Here is a 20,065-nt window from a genome sequence, read left to right as displayed (position 1 = left end):
AATACAAACTTAGCTGATGACGCGCTTCTGGCGCTGCTGACCACAATCGAAATACCACAAGATAAACATTATCGCACTATTGGCGATAATTCATAAGCGATAATCATAGCTGAAAAAGTACCTCCAGCGAAAAATATCGCAACATAAGCGATTATCCATAAGCGTAACCACACTCTAAAGGCACCAACGAGAACATATCGCTGCACGAACCATAAACCTAATCGAACCATAGCGAAAATAAAATAAAAACCATACTTGAATGTGAACACGCCTCTGGCGTGTACAACCCACGTCCGTCTCGCAAGATAGCCCCATCGGTATCGGTGGCATCATCAAAACCACGCCAAGGCGCACTATCGGATCGTAGATCAACTTTTGTGGCACCATTTTCTCTTCCTCGCTGCGAATGGTGGAACAGACCGTGCATTCACCCGACAGGCAATGCACACACTATCCACGGAAGCAACCAAACCATTACTGCTTTTCAATATGATTTCTGAGAAGACTTGGGTCTCCAAGCCTTGTGCAGTTATTTCTGAACCAAAAATGCAGTTTTCACGTTGTTCCAACAAATACCTTTGCTGTGGCATGACAAGCAACTAAAATAGCAATGCCCAAGTGATAAACGAAACAGTTTTACGATAAACACTGGAGGTTTCCACCGATAAATCGGCACTTTCGTATCCAAGAAATAATTTTCCATCTGTGAAACATGAGAGGAGACCAATACGTCTCAAATTTGCGGTAAATTGTCAAAGTGCAAATGCTGTACGGAGAACTACAAACGCCTAACTCACTGATCACACGTGACAGGAGAATATCTTATCCGCTACTCATAATAATAAATCAACCAAAAAGTGTGACTGCAAACAGACAATGAGCGGTAGACTAAATGACTACATAAATGAATTGGAAATAAATGGTTCTTACAAGGGAACCTCCCCATCGCACCCCCCTCTGATTTAGTTATAAGTTGGCACAGTGGATAGGCCTTGAAAAACTGAACACCGATCAATCGAGAAAACAGGAAGAAGTTGTGTGGAACTATGAAAAAATAAGCAAAATATACAAACTGGGTAGTCCATGTGCAGCGTATGTAACATCAAGGACAACGTGAGCGCAGAATTGCCGTGGTCCCGTGGTTAGCGTGAGCAACTGCGGGACGAGAGCTGCCGGACGGTAGCTCAGCGTGTTCGGTCAGAGAGCCGGTTGGCCTCTGTAATAAAAACTGAGTGAAAGGATCAACAAATCGAACTTGACTGGATGTCATGTGACGTCCGCAACGACCAAACACAACGATCAACAACGAACAAAATGAAAAAAAAAAGAGTGTTCGGTCAGAGGGTTACGTGCCCTCTGTAATAAAAAAAAACTGAGTCAATCGATCAACAACGAACATAAATGGGTGTCTTACGGCGTCCGCCCCGAGCAGACACAACGAACAAAAGCGAACAAAATGAGATTTTAAAAAAAAAAGAGGTCCTTGGTTCAAGTCTTCCCTCGATGAAAATTTTACATTCTTTATTTTCGCAAAGTTATGATCTGTCCGTTCGTTCATTGACGTCTCTGTTCACTGTAATAAGTTCAGTGTCTGTGTTTTGCGACCGCACCGCAAAACCGTGCGATTAGTAGACGAAAGGACGTGCCTCTCCAATGGGACCAGAAAACATTTGATCGCAAGGTCATAGGTCAAACGATTCCTCCACAGGAAAACACGTCTGTTATATTCTATACGACACTGGTGACGGTATGTGCGTCACATGACAGGAATATGTTGTCGACCCACCTAACTTGTACACTTGGCGAATGGGTAAAAAGATTCTTCTACCTTGCCCGATCTAGGTTTTCTTGTGGATGTGATAATCACTCTCAAAAAAGTGATGAAAACGTAAGAGCTTGTCCCATGAACTGCAACAAATGAATGCAACAGTTTCACAGTCGCACAGTTTTCCCTGTGCTCTGTCAAAACATATGTTTTTAACGTTTTCAAATTTTTCCGTGTGTAGACCGCCAAATCCTGCATGTGTCCAAGCAAATTTGAACATGTCCTGGAATTTTGGAGAGCGAAGTTGATTATGTGTGAGTGCCTGAACTTTGATAATTGTCTGAAAATAAAGAATTAAACTTTTCACGCGAGGGATGATCTAAATCACGGACCTCTCGTTCCGGAGCTGCTAACGCTAACCACGGAACCACAGCGCTCCTGAGCTCAGAGTCTCCTGTATGTTGCCTATCTTGCGCATGGACTACTTAGTTTGTATATTTTGCTTATTTTTTTCATAGTTCCACACAACTTCTTCCTGTTTTCTCGATTGATCTGTGTTCACTTTTTCAAGGCCTATCCACTGTGCCAACTTATAACTAAATCTGAGGGGGGTGCGATGGGGAGGTTCCCTTGTTAGCACTGACTTACCTGGCCGCAGTGGCCAACTGACAGTTCCTACGCGGACTTCCGCTGCGGTTTGTGTTTGAGGGTTTAGGTTGTCTGATTTCCTTTACGTCATTCTGCGTTCGTGTGGCGGACTTCACCAACCTATCTCTACGTTATTCCTTATTTGATCTGATTTCCAGACGGGCTTCATGAACTGGTTAGAATATTGCATTTTCCTTCTGTTACTATTTCTGTTTTCTTGAAGGTTACCACCATACGTCCCCCGTCTGCTTCTATCGTTCCACTGAGGCTCCTTACTAAATCTTTGGGCTTGATATTGGTTTCTCGTCACCCTGTTTCTGTTTGTATTCTGCCCGTTATTATTTCCACAAAACGCACCTTGCGAATTTCGTTCCTTATGTCTGCTTCGGTCCTATGCATTTTTTGCTTGCTTCACGAATTTTAACTCTCGTAGTGCGCTTTTCGATGACTCTACTATATCATTATATTTCCCAATGAGTGCCTGCTGGTACTTCAATGGCAGTTTCATATAGCAGTGTCGCATTATCTCCCTATTACTCTGCGGTTGGTCCAGGTAACAGTTCTTGTTGACAAGCGTCTCGAAAAACTTTAACGGACTGTGGCACCCCAATGCTTCTTAATCCTACCTAATATAATCTCCTACTTAATCCTCTCTTGGGTGTCCTGTGAACAGTAGGTCTTTAGGAAAGCCTCTCTGAATTCGTCATAGCTGCAGTAGTTTGCTGCAATGCTACGCATATGCTCTGCTATCGAAGCTTCCAAGTATCCACAGACAAATTCCAATTTGTATACTAGTGGCCATGACTCGGGCAGTACCCTATTATACTGAGTAACCCATAGCTTCGAATGTAATTAATTGTGGTTCTGTTTGTAAACCGGAAAATTTTGAATTGAGAGAAAATTTTTTGATTCGACGTATTCATAATTTTGCGCCAATGGACTTTCTTTAATTTATGGAGCGCCTGCGCCCAATATTTCACGCCGACCGATCCCTGAACGCTATTGTACGCTCGTCTCGTGTCATCAGAGTCGTGTGGTAATGTTTCCGTACGTCTTGAGTCCCGCGTAACCGTGGAGTGGCTCGCGCTACTGACTCCGCGCGCTCCGCCGAGTGCTGGACGCCGTTAAGCGGGCGTTACAGCCGGATATCGGCCTGTGCTGGGGATTCCATTACGGGTTGAGTTGCGAAATTTTAACTTTGACATTCACTGTGACCAACGAATTCACAGCAACGTGCTGTTGCTTCTCGCTGAATTTCTACATGAGCGACCTGTTCGCACATTTATCTCGTCTCACCGTACAGCTCATTCTGCATGATGTTGAGACGTGTTTGCTCGTTTTCTAACATTTATTTCTGTGTTTTTTGAACTACTTTCTGTTCCTGGTTTTTAAGAGCAGAAATGACATTCTTGGTTGCGCTCGCTTCGACCTTTGCCAGCGCTGCCAGATCTTGCGCAGTTTGGGCATATTTTCTCGCAGCTCGTGTCACTAATATGGCTGCCCTAGCCTCACGTTTGGTTCCTACTGCCGATTCTCGCGTCTCATCTGACGTTTTCCTAACGTCTTTAACCTCTGATTTTACGCTCTTAGTTTCATTCCTGACGTTGTTTTCGTTTTCGACAAACTCTTCAGCCCTCTTTTGCATTTCCTTAATTTCTTTCATGACTTAGTCCTGTATTTTTTCCTCTTTGTCTTGTCGCTTCTGAATTTCCCTAATTTCATTAATACGGATCTCGTGTCTTTGTTATTCTTCATGCCATCGTATCTTCTCTACCTCTTGCATAAATTGAATGACCGATTCTAACTGTGTACTTCTAGTAACGTACCTAGGACTAGACGCACGCGGCTCAGCTGCTCTATGACGCCTTGCCCGCGGAATCGGATTGTTACTTTCCCTGACTGTAGCTCTCTCCGTATTTACACATTCTACATGAACTGCTGACTCGGCATCGTTTTCACTTTCAGTTACTGAGTGAACGGAACACTCATCATTGGAGTATTCTGCATTTACGCCCTTTTTGCAGACTGATTTAAATGTCTTCCGCCGTTCCATTTTATTCTGCATCAATGGCTGGCTCGTGTTCCATTTTGAACTATATTAGTGCGCAGCCTGTACAAAAGACCTTGTTTTCGTAAGCATTCAAATAGACTGCTACTTCCGCAAGTTACCGAGTCTAACGCAGCACGCGTTACAACTATACTCCGACTTTTTTTTAAAGTAAGCCCGTGAAACAAAACCTACTCTTAAATGTCGTACACCTTCCCATAATCAAATTTCTTCCACAAAAGCTTGCACAACGCTGTTAGCAACGACACAAAATCACACAAGGACTCACAGACAAGACACAATGACAAACGAGAAAATAGATAACACATACAATATGTACACTGAAATAAAATGACTACAACACACTATAGATTACTGTGATACAGAGCATAGCGCCAAAGCCGAGTCCAAACGTTATCAGTACATCATAGTCTTACTTTGACAAAAAAGAAAATCACACTCCTCTTTAGCAAGATAACGCACTAACTACCTCACAAAAGTGTCATGACCCGATATCCTGGCCAAGGGTCGCCAACTGCAAGCCGTCGCTCGTTTTAATAACAAATATATGTCTGAGTGGGGCTACTCACGTACAACCCCAATAAAATAAAACCAGCAGAGGGTGTATGAGTGGGAACATTGGCGTATTCAAATTTACAAAATAATGATAAGTGTTATTAAACCTTCAGTATCTACAACGAGCTGATAAATCTTACACAATAATGACAAACACTAAACAGATAAGGAATGGTGTATGATAGGCAAAGCATACATTTCGATGGAGGGTACACAAATTCTCGCCTGAATTAATATGTTTTACAACACAATCTGACTTTGTTTACATGAATCCGCTGTGAGGACGAACTCTATTCAAAAGGAATGAACTTCTATCAACTATACCACCCTAAGCCAGCGCAGCAGTACTTGCCCCTTTCACCTTGACTCAAGCGGCAGCAGAAAGCAGGGTGTTGTGGGAGATGAGCGGTCACTGCGGCAGCTGTAATATTCTGACCCGTCCACGAAAATATGGGAACTACGCGCTCTGGCGTTATGATTAACAGTGTGAGGCGCACTCGTTCGCTGGTCTAATCGAAAAAAATTGTCTCACAGGCACAACGGTACATGCTTGAATGTTCCTACTCCACCACAAGGTAAAGACCACGAGCTTCAACCGCTACAGAGTGTCCCGAAGTTCTCCGCCAGGGAAGGACCAGAAGAAGAAGATTTCAGGGAACCACAACTACTTTCCACCAAACCTCAGTACGGGAGCCGAATTAGCAAAGCGAAACCGCTCCCACGTCCCAGAAACCAATCGAACTATCCCCTGCTCATTGAATCTCTCCTCCTGACTATTTTGTTGACCTGGTACCCAATCTAGGCACAGCACTGGGGTTTCCGTGCTGGAGGCAAGCCTCTCCTTTGTGTATATTCGTTCGATTCCCGGCGGGGTCAGGGATTTTCTCTGCCTCGTGATGGCTGGGTGTTGTGTGCTGTCCTTAGGTTAGTTAGGTTTAAGTAGTTCTAAGTTCTGGGGGACTTATGACCACAGCAGTTGAGTCCCATAGTGCTCAGAGCCATTTGAACGATTTTTTTGTGTATATTCAGAGGAGCCAATCAGCGCCCCCAAGTATCTCTTCTATGAAAAAAGAAGATTTTTAGACTTGGGTGGCTTCGTTCTCGTGGTAAGTAGGGCCATGTATAGGCAAGAAACATGTACCAAGACGTGACCACAGTCCCTCATGTATGGAGTGTTCTAATCTTTCCAGGCCGACCATTACCAATTTCTGAAAGAAGGCTGTTAAGCTCCGCAGACAGTCGAGCCTGTGAAATATATATTTCTTCCGCTCACCTGGCGACTTCCTGGCGTCAAAAGGGGGGGGGGGGGGGGGTTGTTAGTTGTTAGAGTCCTACCTACACTAGACACTTACCCCAGTTGCTCTCTCTACGTATCATTCCAGTGTGTAACATGAGAATGCACAGAGTCTTATCATGTTCCCAGAGTTTGACCAAAAGCTCAGTTTACAGCAATCTCTCTTCAGTGTCTTCCTCCACACACTTTCAGCCATCCAGTTGTCTTCCATGACGAACAGGCGCCTATCTCATGTAAAATGTTTTGCCAACCGGGACCCTTTTTTCTGATCCTAGGCAGAAGGAGGAAAGAGCTTCGGCCAGAAGTCCCTCTGCAGGTAAGAACCAGTGAACACTCTTTCCCAGAATCACTCACACAGCAAGGTCGCTGCATTCAGCATTTATGCCCCCAGTTCATCTCACTTGCTCTTGCTGATTACCTCTCCTATGGCCACACGGTTTCAAACTCTCTACATGTTACACATGCAGTTACGAGAACCTTCCCCCACAATTTCCCCATGTAGAAAAAGTCATTAACCACACATAGCAGATGTAGTACCGGGGAACACTGGGATCATGCCGTAAAATGCGAATCTTAATCTGACCGTGCCATATCCAGAAAACTTTTATGTCGACTGACTCTGCTCACGGAAGCCTAGGCAATTGTAATTTTCTTTCATTAAAACATTTAATTTAACTCTGTTCTGAACGCTCTTTGACGAGTACTCATTTAGAAATACCAACCGGAACGCTTCGTATGTTGTGCAGTCTCTCATTGCGAACTGCATTTTCGCCGCTGCTTTGCAGCGTAAATGACAATACTCATATTTCATACACAGAACACGTCCCCAAGAAGTGGGTAATGACAAATCAAATTGCGAAACCCACTTACATGGGTGCATGCGCGAACAAAGAGTAAGACCGTACAGATACAAAGTGTCTTATGCACTATTCCTCATCAAAGTCATTAGAGCTACTTTTACGGCTTGGATTAGTTGTCTCGGCCATTCGCCGTAGATTACATAATCTTTCTTATAAATCTCTATAGTCATCTACTTCACAGCGCCTATGTTTACTGCTTGTGAGATCTATATCCCTTGCGTTGCTAGTAGTTCCAGATTTCTCGCCCTCATAATCTATCTCTTTATTAAATAACTGCGTGAGTATCTCTCTAGCTCTCTTGTTGATCTGTCTGAATTTCTTAAGTCTGGGTAGCGAGCGTACCTCATCACCCTCAGTGACTAATACAGGTTGCGTTCTATCAGAAGCAACTTCGTTACGTACGGAATTCTCCTCTACAGCAGCTGCAAGTGCATCGATTTTATCTTCTTGTTCTACTACCTGCTCACAGACGTGATCAACAATTTTGCTTTAAGCTGCACAAACATCGTTCTGCTGCCTTGATCTGTGCTTCATCAGGTATAGCGGTATTCTGCCCAGACAGATCATGTTCGAAAGCTACCTACCATTCTGTTCTCAAAACGCTCACTAACATCACTTTCCTCTTGACCCAAAACTTCTATTTGATTCTGAATTGATTTAGCAGTCGACTGATCCCCATTTGCCTCTGTCTCAAATCGACTTCCAAATTCACTTATTCTTTCATTTTTCTGCTCAAATTTAGCGTTTTGTTAGTCAAAACTTTGATTGATTGCACTAATTTTTCCTCCAGTAGTTTTTTATTCTTATTCTGCTCTTCAGAAAAATTATTATCCTGTTCTTGAGCCTTTCTATCTAACATTTTTGATACTTTGCGTACGAATGTCATAATAATGTCTTCTCTTGGACTGGTTACTCCATCTGATTGCTCTGCTGCTGCTTGAACCTAAGGTTCTTCCAGCGCACATTCTACGCTCGCATTCTGGCTGTTTGCACAACCTGCACCCACTTCCGACATTCCGGAGCGGTCTCCCGTTATCCTGCTTTTATGCGCAACCTGCTCTGGGCTGGCCGTAGCCTAGCACCCTTGGCTCTGCCCCACGCTGACATCTAGCCGCCCACAGCTGACGACTGACCACTCTCGACACCATTAGCTTCCGTGTCTCCTGAATTCTCCATGTTAACAAAATTCTTTGCATGCGACCTGGTAAGGCTAGTGCTCATAGCTTTCCTACACCCTGCACTCTACAATAGAGACACTAAACACTAACTAATATTCCTATAAGACAATGGATTAGTATATCCTAGGATGACTGTTTCTTAGAAGAACCTGTGATCTAAAATGATCCTGGAAGAGTTGCGAGTTGTAAGATTACCTCCTGGTTCTTCTGCGTAAATGACTCAATCATATTTTATTTATAGGGTCGCTCCTAATCTCGCTACACATTTTACCTCGACCAAGAAACAATTATAAACACAGGTCAACATTGACCTTTTACCAAATTCGGTAAACAAATTAATTACATGTGGAACAGATAACATTAATGAGGCGAATCAACATGAAGCAACACGTACCACAAAGGTAGCAGGAGCTAGTAATATTATCATTGGGATTAGCACAGGTTCATTCTTTAAGATATTCGTTGAACTCTGTTGCAACTATTAATTCAATAATGGTGCCAATCGTTTAAATTTTGGGGTGAATTAGATTCATTAGGATTAGGCAAGGGGGGGGGGGGGACGTCTGAGCAGTTGAGGGAATTTAGTTTTCTGAGAGTTTGCATTTATTTATCCTAAAACTGGCAAAACAGTAGCTGCAAAAGTTATAATGCTTTCTATGCGACATATTCTGTACATTTTGAGTTACCTGGAAGATACAAATGGAGAATTACCATCAATAATCTCACTAAGTACATGGTTATGCTCAAACGTTCCTTCTCTTGGAAAATAATGGGAAGGAAAAGGAACGATTTACTCAAGTACACAGTACACAGCAATTCAACTACGTGCACATGCAGTTAGAACAACATGGGCGTCGACCGAGATCTATGTGAAAGTCGTGAGCAAATTTCTGCAAAGCTATCGAGCGTACGCATGTTACTTAATTGTCTGATTCATTACCAGTAGAGTGAAACCTCTAATTAAGCAATTCATACGCATTTTACTTTATAAATAGAAAAATGCAATAATCATTTATTAACTTTGGCGCAACATTTGAGTACGTAGCTAAATCTAGGCCATGCAACAAGTATTACTGCTGGCTTCACGACCAAAATCGGGGCAAGATCTGATATAAAAAATTACTTTAATGCAGAAAAATTATTAAATCAGTACAAAATTAAGGGAAGATATGAGGTGGATGGAATGCTTGTACACACTTGGTTCACTTCTAAACAATTTCTAAAACTACTAAGTTTTCTGGCTAAAATAATTGTATCTCAAATAATATAGATCGACACTACTATTCTTCTCGTAGGATTACAGAAGGTGACTTTAACTTTTGTGTAACGTAAGTAACATGAGATGTGGTCATACGGCAGGCACGAAATCACTATAAAAACACTTAAAATTCTCACAGAAATTTCTCTGATGTAGCTCTTATTCTCATAATTAAGTTTGCAGGGTCCTTAACATCAAAATGAGATCGCAATAGACACTATATAATCCAAAAGATGCCAGCCATGTGCTGTGTGGTTGAACACAACACACAAAGAAACTGCACAAATAAACTTACATTCCTCACAAAATTACTCCTCCACGAAATATTTTGAATTTACTTTACTTTTAATCCCAGGATATCAGTTGCCCACATTTGCTGGGAACAGTCCTCACATTTTCACGCTTTTCTTTAAAACTGATTGGAGCAAAAAATTGTCCCAATTTCTTATTTTTTGTCCTTTATTTTTGAAATTTTCCAGATTAGTTGAAACAGGAAGCATGTGTTGAGCATTTTAATTGAGAACTCAACTTACTATACCAATACAATCAAATTTCACATTGCCGGCCGGGGTGGCCGAGCGGTTCTAGGCGCTACAGTCTGGAACCGTGCGACCGCTAAGGTTGTAGGTTCGAATCCTGCCTCGGGCATGGATGTGTGTGATGTCCTTAGGTTATTTAGGTTTAAGTAGTTCTAAGTTCTAGGGGACTGATGACCTCAGAAGTTAAGTCCCATAGTGCTCAGAGCGATTTGAACCATTTGAACTAAATTTCACACGACTTACTTATTATATTTAACTGCAAGAAAATGGACTAATAAAGGTGGGGAACTATTTTCTGGTGCCAATGAATTTTTTCTTGAATTTATAAATTACGCTATACTGATTGGAGACATGCCGAAACATCAGACTAGGTCATCTAGATAATCGTGATGTTATTTCGTTTCTGTTTTAATTGAAATATTTTAGAATAAAGAATAAATCTCATCTTTCACGGCATCCACTTACGTCAAAGTGAGTAAAGAATTATTAATTAAATGTTCCATATGCTTTTGAAAAATAATTCTGTGTTTCAAATTTTTATCTGTTTCCTTCCTTTTCCTCATTTGCTCAACTTTTTTGTCTGCCTGAGTTGAAGTTAATTTTTTCTGTCCTTTTCTGCCCCTAAAATGTTTCTGCTCTAGACGGCCACCTTGTCTTGCTTAATGGTAGCAACGGTCGTGAAAATGATGTTTATAATAGTTATTCTCTGATGTGGGAGTTAAAATGGGTTTTTCAATGGTTTATTCGTTACTTCTCTTCAGTATGTCCTTACAAAAGTTTCCACAAAGTTTCATTGCTCTACAAGCACTCGTTTTTCACGGGGGGCATCTCAAGTAGCGAAAGTTGACTTAAATTTTTGGGTCCGATACTTCTGATTTTTGATTGTATGAACGGAGTGTTTGTTCGAACTTCTTGTACTTGAGATCCTTGAGTAATATTGGTACATGGAATGCATTTTAATTACGGTATTGAAGTAAGAAAATTTTGTTTAACCATGAGAAGAAAATTGCATGCTTAAAGAAATGTTTCAAAAATACATGATCCACGTGTCTCGCGAAGATCAGTCAACATTTTTTCCACCTACGTAGCAGACACTCACTAGAAAATCAGTTTGCAAAAGCAGCTATCAATGTCACGTCACTGCTGACGTGTTAGGCGTTAACGTCTCGGTTATCGGCCATACCTTCAGAAGCGACAACGACGTCTTTCAGAGCGGAGAGTAATTTACATACCTTGCGTAAAAGTGACTGCAGATAAGTGCCTAGACGAGTAGTGATAAAAGTGGCGAGCAGCAGGAAACACGGGTTGTGAGCGGGACAGATGTGGACGCCGGTGGTGGTCTCTGTGTGCCTGCTGGCCGCGTGGGCCGGCGCTCTGCCCTCCTCGGGCCCTCGCAGGGCGTGGCAGCTGCCCGGTGGGCGCATCGTGGGCGGCGAACCGGCGGACATCTCGCAGTTCCCGTGGCAGGTCTCGGTTCTGTGGTACGGCCAGCTCGTCTGCGGCGGCTCCATCATCAGTAGCAGATGGGTGCTGACAGCAGCGCACTGCGTCGACTACGGTAGCGCGCGAGAGTATACAGTTCGAGCCGGTAGCTCCATATACTACCAAGGTGGCACTGTGTACAGGGCCGCTCAGTTAATTCTTCACAACCTTTATAGTAGGGTGATGACGGATTACGACGTCGCCCTCATCAAAATAAGGGGCACCATTTCGATGGGTGACAACGTTAAGGTAAGAAGTGCAGAATTATCACAGAATCACTTAAGTAAAGTGTAGAGATCAGAAAATTGAAATTCATTCACTCTCTATGTTCTACGGCATTAATAAAAAAAAAAGGAACAGTTTCATGTTGTGTGGTACGATGAACTAATTACGTTGTTAACGTCTGTTCGAAATTGCTTGACTGGGTTTTGTGGAGTATCGAATTTGGAGGACGTTGTTGTTAAAGCTTCTCAGATTGTGTTTCGATATGGTAATTAATTATTTACCCTATTAGTCATCAGAATATGGCAGATCCACGGAATGCATGTGTGGAACGGTTAACATGAAGAGGCTGGCCGGTGTGGCCGAGCCGTTCTAGGTGCTTCAGTCTGGAACTGCGTGACCGCTACGGTCGCAGGTTCGAATCCTGCCTCGGGCATGGATGTGTGTATGATGTCTTTAGGTTAGTTAGATTTAAATAGTTCTAAGTTCTAGGGGACTGATGACCTCAGATCTTAAGTCCCATAGTGCTCAGAGCCATTTGAACCATATTTTCAAGAATCAACTCATGACCAGAATTTCATGAATTGGGTTCCATGGAGCGTCGGAGAAAAGGTAAGATTTGGTGATGTGTGTGCGTTCCACATTCTGTCTGAAATAGACTGAGAAAGAGTTCAAAATTTGCTTATTTATTTACTCAATTTTGGATCATCATACAGTGATAAAGGATTTGTCATCTTAATCCAAGGAAAGTAAATAGTTCAAAATATACATACGCCAAGAATAAATAAATATGTTTTTATGAGGATAGGATAAATGGTCAGTTGTGGCCTTCATGAAGTAGATATCCCTGGATGTGCCTGAAATTAATTAGGAAATCCATTGAAAACCGAAATCAGGGCATCCGGACAGAACAAACTTCATCCTCCTGAATATAAGGTCAGTGCATTAATAACTGCGCCGTTTCATTCGGTACTGTACAGTGTCCTTCAATTTACACAAAATTGCTCCGGATAACATATGAAATGAAACACTGTTTTACACTTCATCGTTGCACAAACTAAGAACACGCGCTGGTGACCCTTCGACCTCGGACAAGCTGTTATGCCCATTGCACTAACTCTGTTCGGAAAGCTAGCTCTACAATAAACTCACAGCTATGTCGTACAAACATCCTCGTATTTTTCCTCAATCCGCTCGAAAAACTGAGTCAGCATTCCTTCATTACAACTGAGATATTGATCTCAGAATAATGACATTACTATCATGAAGCTTCCTGGCAGATTAAAACTGCGTGCCAGACCGAGACTCGAACTCGGAACCTTTTTCCAGGAGTGCTAGTTCTGCAAGGTTTCGCAGAAGAGCCTCTGTGAAGTATGGAAGGTAGGAGACGAGGTACTAGCAGAATTGAAGCTCTGAGGACGGGTCGTGAGGCGTGCTTCGGTAGCTCAGATGGTAGAGCACTTGCCCCCCCAAAGGCAAAGGTCCCGAGTTCGAGTCTCGGTCTGGCCCACAGTTTTAATCTGCCAGGAAGTTTCATATCAGCGCACACTCCGTTGCAGAGTGAAAATTTTCTTTATTACTATCATGCCGTATAGATGCTGCATGCGGAAGGGTATGATCTTACAGTCATGCGTACTGTGAACAGTAGAGGATTAGTTCAGAGATGATAATTTGTACCAATACAATTCACCCTGTGAGCAGCATCTGCTAATCCATAGTTTGTGGATAACATCATAAAATGGACTGACGTGACCAGAGTCCGATGTGAAACCAATGGAAAGCTTTTGTGATGAGTTACAACATCGACTAGACTTCAGACACCCGGGTACGAAATCACTCCATTTCTGGTTACGGCTCCTGACGAGCAATGAGTTGCCATTCCTGCACGTTACATTTTGCAAGAAAAAGGCCAATTCTCATTGCATGTATAAATTCTTAATTATCGATAATTTATAAAATATTGTTTACAAATTTTTAATGTCTTTTTAATTTAAATAAACTTTGCTAACCATCTTTTTATCGTCTTAATTTTAGAAGATAAAGGTCCATGGCAACGGCCTTGCCGCAGTGGGTATACCGGTTCCCGTGAGATCACCGAAGTCGGGCGTGGTCGGCAGGATGGGTGTCCATTCAGGCCGCCATGCGCTGTTGCCATTTTTCGGGGTGTACTCAGCCTCGTGATGCCAATTGAGGAGCTACTCGACCGAATAGTAGCGGCTTCGGTCAAGAATACCATCATAACGACCGGGAGAGCGGTGTGCTGACCCCACGCCCCTCCTATCCGCATCCTCCACTGAGAATGACATGGCGGTGAGATGGTCCCGGTAGGCCACTCGTGGCCTGAAAACGGAGTGCTTTAAAGGTCCATGGAAAACTTTTAAAGTCGATTTTCTCGAAAATTTTTTGAGAGTTGCATCAAACTGCTTGCGATATTAATATTTGAGTTTTGAACTTCATGTACTACAAATACAAACAATTAGAAGAAATCACCTGATGAATGGTCTCCTTTTTAGACTTTTATGTAGTATCCAATTTTAATGCACTATGTGTCACTAATCTCATTCCTGTTGTTTCTTAATACTTCCGCATTTCTTTGGTTTACTCTCGACCCGTATTCTGTACTCAGTTCCGTTTTTCTTGAATAACTCGAAAACCGCGCTTCTAGCGAAAATATTTGCTAGTACAAAATTAAACTATGTCCGATATCCTGAAAAAATATTCTATTCATTTTTCCTCTAGGACTAAGAGTTAGCAAGCCGGGGTGGCTGAGCGGTTCTAGGCGCTACAGTCTGGAACCGCTACGGTCGCAGGTTCGAATCCTGCCTCGGGCGTGGGTGTGTGTGATGTCCTTAGGTTAGTTAGGTTTAAGTAGTTCTAAGTTCTAGGGGAGTGATGACCTCAGAAGTTAAGTCCCATAGTGCTCAGAGCCATTTGAACCATTTTGACTAATAGTTTCAGTGTTGTAGGGGATAGAAAAATCGTAGATTATTAAAAATAGTAGTTTAAAGATATAAATCAGTAGCAGCTACTAGAAGAAACAGTCCCACAGGAAAGTACAGTGGCGGAATGGTTGTCTGCCGGCAGGTACCGAGGCCCCTGGTAGATACCGTGAGGTGACAAAAGTCATTGGACTGCGATATGCACATATACAGATGGCGACAGTAGAAAGGTATAAAAGGCCAAAGCAAACAGCGATCGGTTATTTGTAGGTGATTCAAGTAAAGAGCTTTCCGACGGAATTATGGCTCCAAGACGAGGATTAACTGACTTTCAACGCGGAGTGGTACTGGGAACTAGGTCTATGGGACATTCCATTTCGGAAATCATTATTGAATTCAGTATTTCGAGATCCACAGTGTCAAGCGTAAGCTGAGAACGACAAGTTTCAGATATAGCCTCTCATCACTGACAATGGAGTGGCCGATGGCCTTCTCTGAACGACTGACAGCAAGGGCGTTTGCGTACAGTTGTCAGTGCTAACAGACAAGAAGCACTACGTGAAATAGCTGCAGAAATCAGTGTAGGACGTACGACGAAAGTATCTGTTGGGAGAGTCCTGCGGAACCTGAGTTTAATAGTCTATTGCAGCAGACAATCGACTCGAGGGCCTTTGCTAACAACACGACGTAGGCTTCAGCGCCTGTCTTGGGCTCGTGACCAGATCGGTTGGACCCCAGACGACTGGAAAACCGTGGCCGGTTTCAGCTGGTAAGAGCTGATGATAAGGTCCGTGTGTAGTGCAGACCGCACGAGGCCAAGATGCCAGGTTGCCACCAAGGCACTGTGCAAGATGATGGTGGCTGCATAACTGTGTGGGCTGTGTTTACATGTAATGGACTGGGTTCTCCGGTCCAAATAAATAACTCATTGACTAGAAAAGTTTATGTTGGGCAAGTTGGAGACTATTTGCAGCCATTCATGCATTTCATGTTCCCAAAGACCAAGTCACAGTTGTTCGCAATTGATTTGAAAAACATTCTGGACATTTCGAGCGAATGGTTTCGCCACGCAGATCACCCGAGATGAATCTCATTGGACTTTTATGGGACATAATCGAGAGCTCAGTTAATGTACAAAATCCTGCACTGGCAACACTTTCGCAATTATAGATGGCTGTAGAGGCAGCATCGCTCAATATTTCGGCAGGGGACTTCCAGCGGTTTGTTGAGTCCATACCGCGTCGAGTTGCTGCACTACGCTGGGCAAAAGCAAGTCCCACACGATATTAAGAGGTATCCCGTCACTTTTTTCACCCAAGTACTCTAAAAAAAGGGGAACTAATAATTATGTGTTTTTCATTTTCTACAACTTGTTTCAGAAGTAATTACAAAAATACCAATCCTATTAATTACATACTTGTTGTAGCATCAACAACGATAGAAACACGTAAAAATGTAAAAATGTAGCTGTTAATCACATTAGTATGTATGAACCTTATTGATGCTTTGTGAACGATTGAGTTATCTACCCAAATATGGCGTACTCCTACAATGTTTTGTATTTGTCGCTTAAGTGACTACAATTTAAGCTAAAAGCTGAAAATATTTTATATGTCAGTGGTTTGCTTTTGTTTCTCTGATAAGATCATTCAGTCATGGTTAAAAATGGCTAGAAACATGTATTTAATTCAACCAATCTGTTCCTAAGTCGTAAAGATTCCGATCGACCACGTCTCACCACAACAAGGGATGGTCTTCGTATTGTGCACAGAGCATAACACAAACATTTCATATCTGCTCCTACCATCCGAGAACGAGTAATGGACTCCCTGCGCCTTCGCCTGAGGACTAGCAACAGCCAAACTAGAGAACTGCGATCCCATGCAAGGCTGATTTCAGCACAAATAGTGCGTTTGGAGTGGTACCGCGACTGGGAAACATGGATTGTTGATGAATGGAGGCGCATTGTGTTCAGCAGTTAATCGAGATTCTGTACTATCCTGGATGACCAACTTCGTGTGTATGGCAGCGACCTGGTGAGAACTTCCATTCTTCCAATGTTTTGGAGAAGCACAACTGGGTTACTACCCAACCACGATATTATTGGACTTGGCCTCGGGTGGTCCTTATCGGAAACACACATTGATGTTACAGCAAAAAAGGATGAAGGTGACTAGGGAAAACGAATCACACTGTCTGTGCTTTCAGGTCATTTGTGCATATACTGTCCAGCAGATCAGCATGTCCTCGTAAAATATCGTCAGTAATCCAGTAGGGTGTTATCCGTAATGATGTGTACCTATGGAAGTGGAAAACAAAGGATGACTTCGTGGAAACGGACACATTCGGGTAAAAAATAGCTTATAGTCAGAGGAGTAAAATTTTGCAGAAATAAAGAAAACAGCATGAGGCATACATCTACAGAAAGTACTGTTGTGAGGAGAAAAGTGGGAAAGAAGTCAGAAAGAACAGCAAAATACATTCTGAACGCGTAAAGAAAGCGGAAGAAACCTCGGGAAACGTTAAAACTCCTGTAAAACAAAGCCATCTAGAAATATAGTTTCTCTAGCGACTGGATAACACATTTATTCGAAAAAATGGGGTATTTTCAGCACAAGAAGGAACTCCCAACATTGAGGAAGCAGCTTATATTTTCAAAAACTAAGATAAATTTTCAGGAGGTAGAGAAACATTTCGGAAGATTTGGAGAGAGATGAGATTTCGTTGAAAAAATGTAAAAATAAGAGAAGCATCCTAACAATACATTCCGAAATTATTTCAAAGTATGGGGAGTATTTGAGAGTAACCGAAAATAATGAAAAGGGCCCAAACAAAGCAGTGATATTCATGGACAGTTCGCGGGAGCATACGCATTTTACCATGAAAAAGCGCTAGCAACATGAAAAAGTTCCGGGTGTAATGACTAACAGCGGTGCGGACGAAAAATCTATCGTTTTCCACGATTCAGGCACAATGGGTTTCATAGATGTAGCAGAGTTAATTTGTGATTCTAAATCTACATCTCAAGATAATTACGATGATGTGAATGGGGATAATTATCACAAATAGAAGAAACAGATTCCTTACACCCCAGGCGATATGTTGTTGTTCCTCATAACGCACTGCATCATTGTGTTTAGCTAATTGAAACCTCCATTCCAGCAAATCACAAAAAAACCACATTACTAAATGCCTCATTCATAACATAATTAGTTTTGCACCGAACTTAACAAGAAATGTGCTTTTAAAAATTGTGCGTTGTAGTAAGTAAAAGCCTGTTTTTGAAGCAGATGCAGTTTTAAATCATAAGAAATACACTGTTCTGAGGCTTCTACGATGCCACTGTGGTGTCAACCTGTAGAGCTAAAATGGAATACAGTGAAACAAAAAATTGCAGAGAAAATGTTTCTTCCATTAATTAAACTGTGTACAACAACCTGGTTGGTTAAAAGCTTTCGAACACGTAAAAAGAATAGAAAACGTATATTGGCGAAGAGATGGGTTAATGGAAGAAGCAATAGGGAACATAATAATCAATGTTGGGCTGGAGAGTGAAGGTGGATATGCAGCACATGACGACGACAGTGATATGGAGACTGACACGGCGCACGACACTGGAACTGATTCCAGTGAAATAGGTGCAGCAAATGAACTTGGCCAATACCCCCTGTGTAATAGACCATCCACTTCATAGCTCTAATGGCCAAGGTTAGAGCAGTTCTTAGTCGTTGAGGGAACACTGACGGCCCAACTGTACGTCACGGACATTCTGCGTCGTCACGTTTTACTTTTCACCAGCTCGGACGTAATCTCATCCGGGCGAGAGGTGGTGGGTGAACGCCGTACTGCCAAGTTCTACGTAAATTTGACTCAAACACCCTCTCAAAGCGTGAAGTTTCATTTAGTTTTTCCCTGTTATTCTGAGTGTTTCACTTTTTTTGTCAGGCGGAGTGTAATTTCATTTTTTTCCCTGGGGTAGTTAATGAAAGCTTGTAAGTCTCAGATTTGGCCAGCATACAAATCAGATATATTGTTTAGTGAACACTAAGATTAAAGCTTTCAAAAGACTCGGCGTGTTTCTTAAAGACTGTTGTACATTGTTTTCCACAAATCTGTGTCAGATAGGTAATAACGCTGAACATCAGCAAAAGAGCTTTGTATAGTCGTTTGAAGAAAGTCAGTTGCGGCAAAATTCAACGAAATATCCAAAAACAGTTTGTAAGAGATCTCCAGGAATCATGGAAATTAATTCTGCCAGCAGTGTATCTGAAGGTGCTGGAAAGCTTTTCCTATGATCGAAGTATATCTTAACAGTAAAAAGTATATGATTGATGTCTTGACCGTAATCGGTGGCTGGATACTTCTGACCAGTTAATGCGAGTTAGCATCGAGTGGCGGCTACTATGTACAGTAATTTCTACTTATCAAGTAAGCACCAGCAGTAAGTTCACAATAAATCTTCCATTCCGCAGTGGAGCTAAGCTGGTATGAATGTAGTGGACGGATCAAAGCATGTGACCAGTATGCCTACGCTGCTTTAAAATCTCCACAGATGTTCTGTTGCATACCTTTCAAGTACTCCCTGCTGAAAAGAACGATAAGGGATGTCTCCGAATCAAGTCTCCGGATCCGAATTCAGGTCCTCACACAGTTTCCAATTTTCAGTGAATTTTGTTTCCATTAATGATTCTCTGCATGATATTAATACACGTTATTACCTGCATTACGTATATATATCCTTAGACTCATAATAGTGATCACCTAGGTTAGGCAAAAGGCTGGTATTTTGTAATAAGTATGGCTGCCTCAGTTATACTGTAGTGGAGCGTACCGCAAATTACATATAAACTTTACTCCTTACCTCTCGCTTTTTTTCGTACTTTACCTGATAACGAAGTTTCGAACACGGTGCGATAGGACAACATTTCGAAAATTCCGTTTTTTGTTTTGTTTACGCTTGCGTACAATGATATGCTGCGGAGGTACACATTTACGAACTTCTTCTCCAATTAAAATTAGAAACAGCAGAGCCTATCAATAATATCCGAAGTTAAGCATTCCAGCTTTCGAAAATACTTGAGAGTCGTGACATAGATATAATACTTCTGAAGAGGTCATTAACTGGAGAATGGCGGACGGTTTTGGGTATGAAAATTATAATCCATGTAGTCAAGGATATAGGCACAATAGTATTATACATATTAGGCATTTCATTCAGTTCGGATGCGACACTTCATACGGACGGAACATCATGGCC

General features: G+C 42.1%; 1 protein-coding gene across 1 annotated transcript in view; it reads left to right on the top strand.

Annotated features, from left to right (window-relative positions):
- The first annotated feature begins 11,485 nt into the window (after positions 1 to 11,485).
- The window catches only part of LOC126252431 (trypsin delta-like), a 35,972-nt gene continuing 27,392 nt past the window's right edge, over positions 11,486 to 20,065 (top strand). Inside the window, exon 1 of the mRNA XM_049953323.1 lies at positions 11,486 to 11,896. Within this exon, the coding sequence (XP_049809280.1) occupies positions 11,486 to 11,896 (411 nt within the window). The remainder of the gene's footprint in view (positions 11,897 to 20,065) is intronic.

This window comes from Schistocerca nitens, chromosome 4 (genome assembly GCF_023898315.1).
Source record: "Schistocerca nitens isolate TAMUIC-IGC-003100 chromosome 4, iqSchNite1.1, whole genome shotgun sequence".
In the NCBI taxonomy this organism is placed as follows: Eukaryota; Metazoa; Arthropoda; class Insecta; order Orthoptera; family Acrididae; genus Schistocerca; species Schistocerca nitens.
Note: the sequence above shows the minus strand (reverse complement) of the source record. Positions and strands in the feature narration are given on the sequence as shown.